Raw genomic sequence first — 784 nt, 5'->3', positions numbered from 1 at the left:
AAACTAAATAACATCCCCTCGCTTGAGTTCCCTCCACCATTGGTATCTTACCAGCGTCGCTGCTGACGTCAAAGAAGTGAACCACGGGCTTTGTACTCCATCGATATCTATCCAAATTCACTCACTTTTTATACCTTGCAGCAGATCTAACCGTACCTGCGTTTTCCTTTCAGCTAATACACCATCTACACTGACGCTCATCGTGAACAAACCGTCTTGTCCATGGGGATATGAAAAGGTTTACGGACCCAGAGAAACATTCTTTCTTCTGGGACCAAGCAGCAGTTTGTGTGTACCATCGACTTCATCTTCTGAACCCAAATTGTCGTTTGTTGCGTCAAGCGAAGGCTATTGTTTGTTGGTCGCACCCGAAGTTGCCCGAGTTGGGGAAACCGAGCTGCCCAAAGATGCGTGGGCACAACCAACCGAAATCAACTGTCCCGAAGGTGAGGGGAACTTTCTTAAAACTGACCATTCCCTGGTGCGTTAGGGTTACTGGGTAGCTGGTTGCCGTGTGAAATCATTCGATTATGAGAACTGCTTGTTTCAGTTCGGCTATAATTACCGATGTTGATACACTTCGTAGCGCACCCGATTTTTTTTCGTATATGAAGATGAGGACATTCACTTGTTAGGCTCAGTGTTTCGGATGTATAGTTATCCGTTTTATCGTTTTATCCGGGAAGGCATTGAAGATAGCATATATGGTATATCTCTGATTACACAAATTCAGAATGAAATCTTAAACAAACTAGTGATTTCAGTGATCATCATCGACAGCATG

General features: G+C 44.1%; 1 protein-coding gene across 1 annotated transcript; it reads left to right on the top strand.

The window, feature by feature from the left end:
- Positions 1-173: 173 nt before the first annotated feature.
- Positions 174-479, top strand: T265_16144 (hypothetical protein; the record flags this gene model as incomplete). The annotated part of the gene is made up of 1 exon (XM_009179677.1): positions 174-479. A coding segment is annotated over one exon (249 nt), but the record flags the coding sequence as incomplete, so codon positions are not given.
- Positions 480-784: the final 305 nt, after the last annotated feature.

The sequence above is a fragment of the Opisthorchis viverrini genome, assembly GCF_000715545.1.
Source record: "Opisthorchis viverrini unplaced genomic scaffold opera_v5_5785, whole genome shotgun sequence".
Taxonomy (NCBI): domain Eukaryota; kingdom Metazoa; phylum Platyhelminthes; class Trematoda; order Opisthorchiida; family Opisthorchiidae; genus Opisthorchis; species Opisthorchis viverrini.
This window is presented reverse-complemented; position numbering and strand designations above follow the sequence as displayed.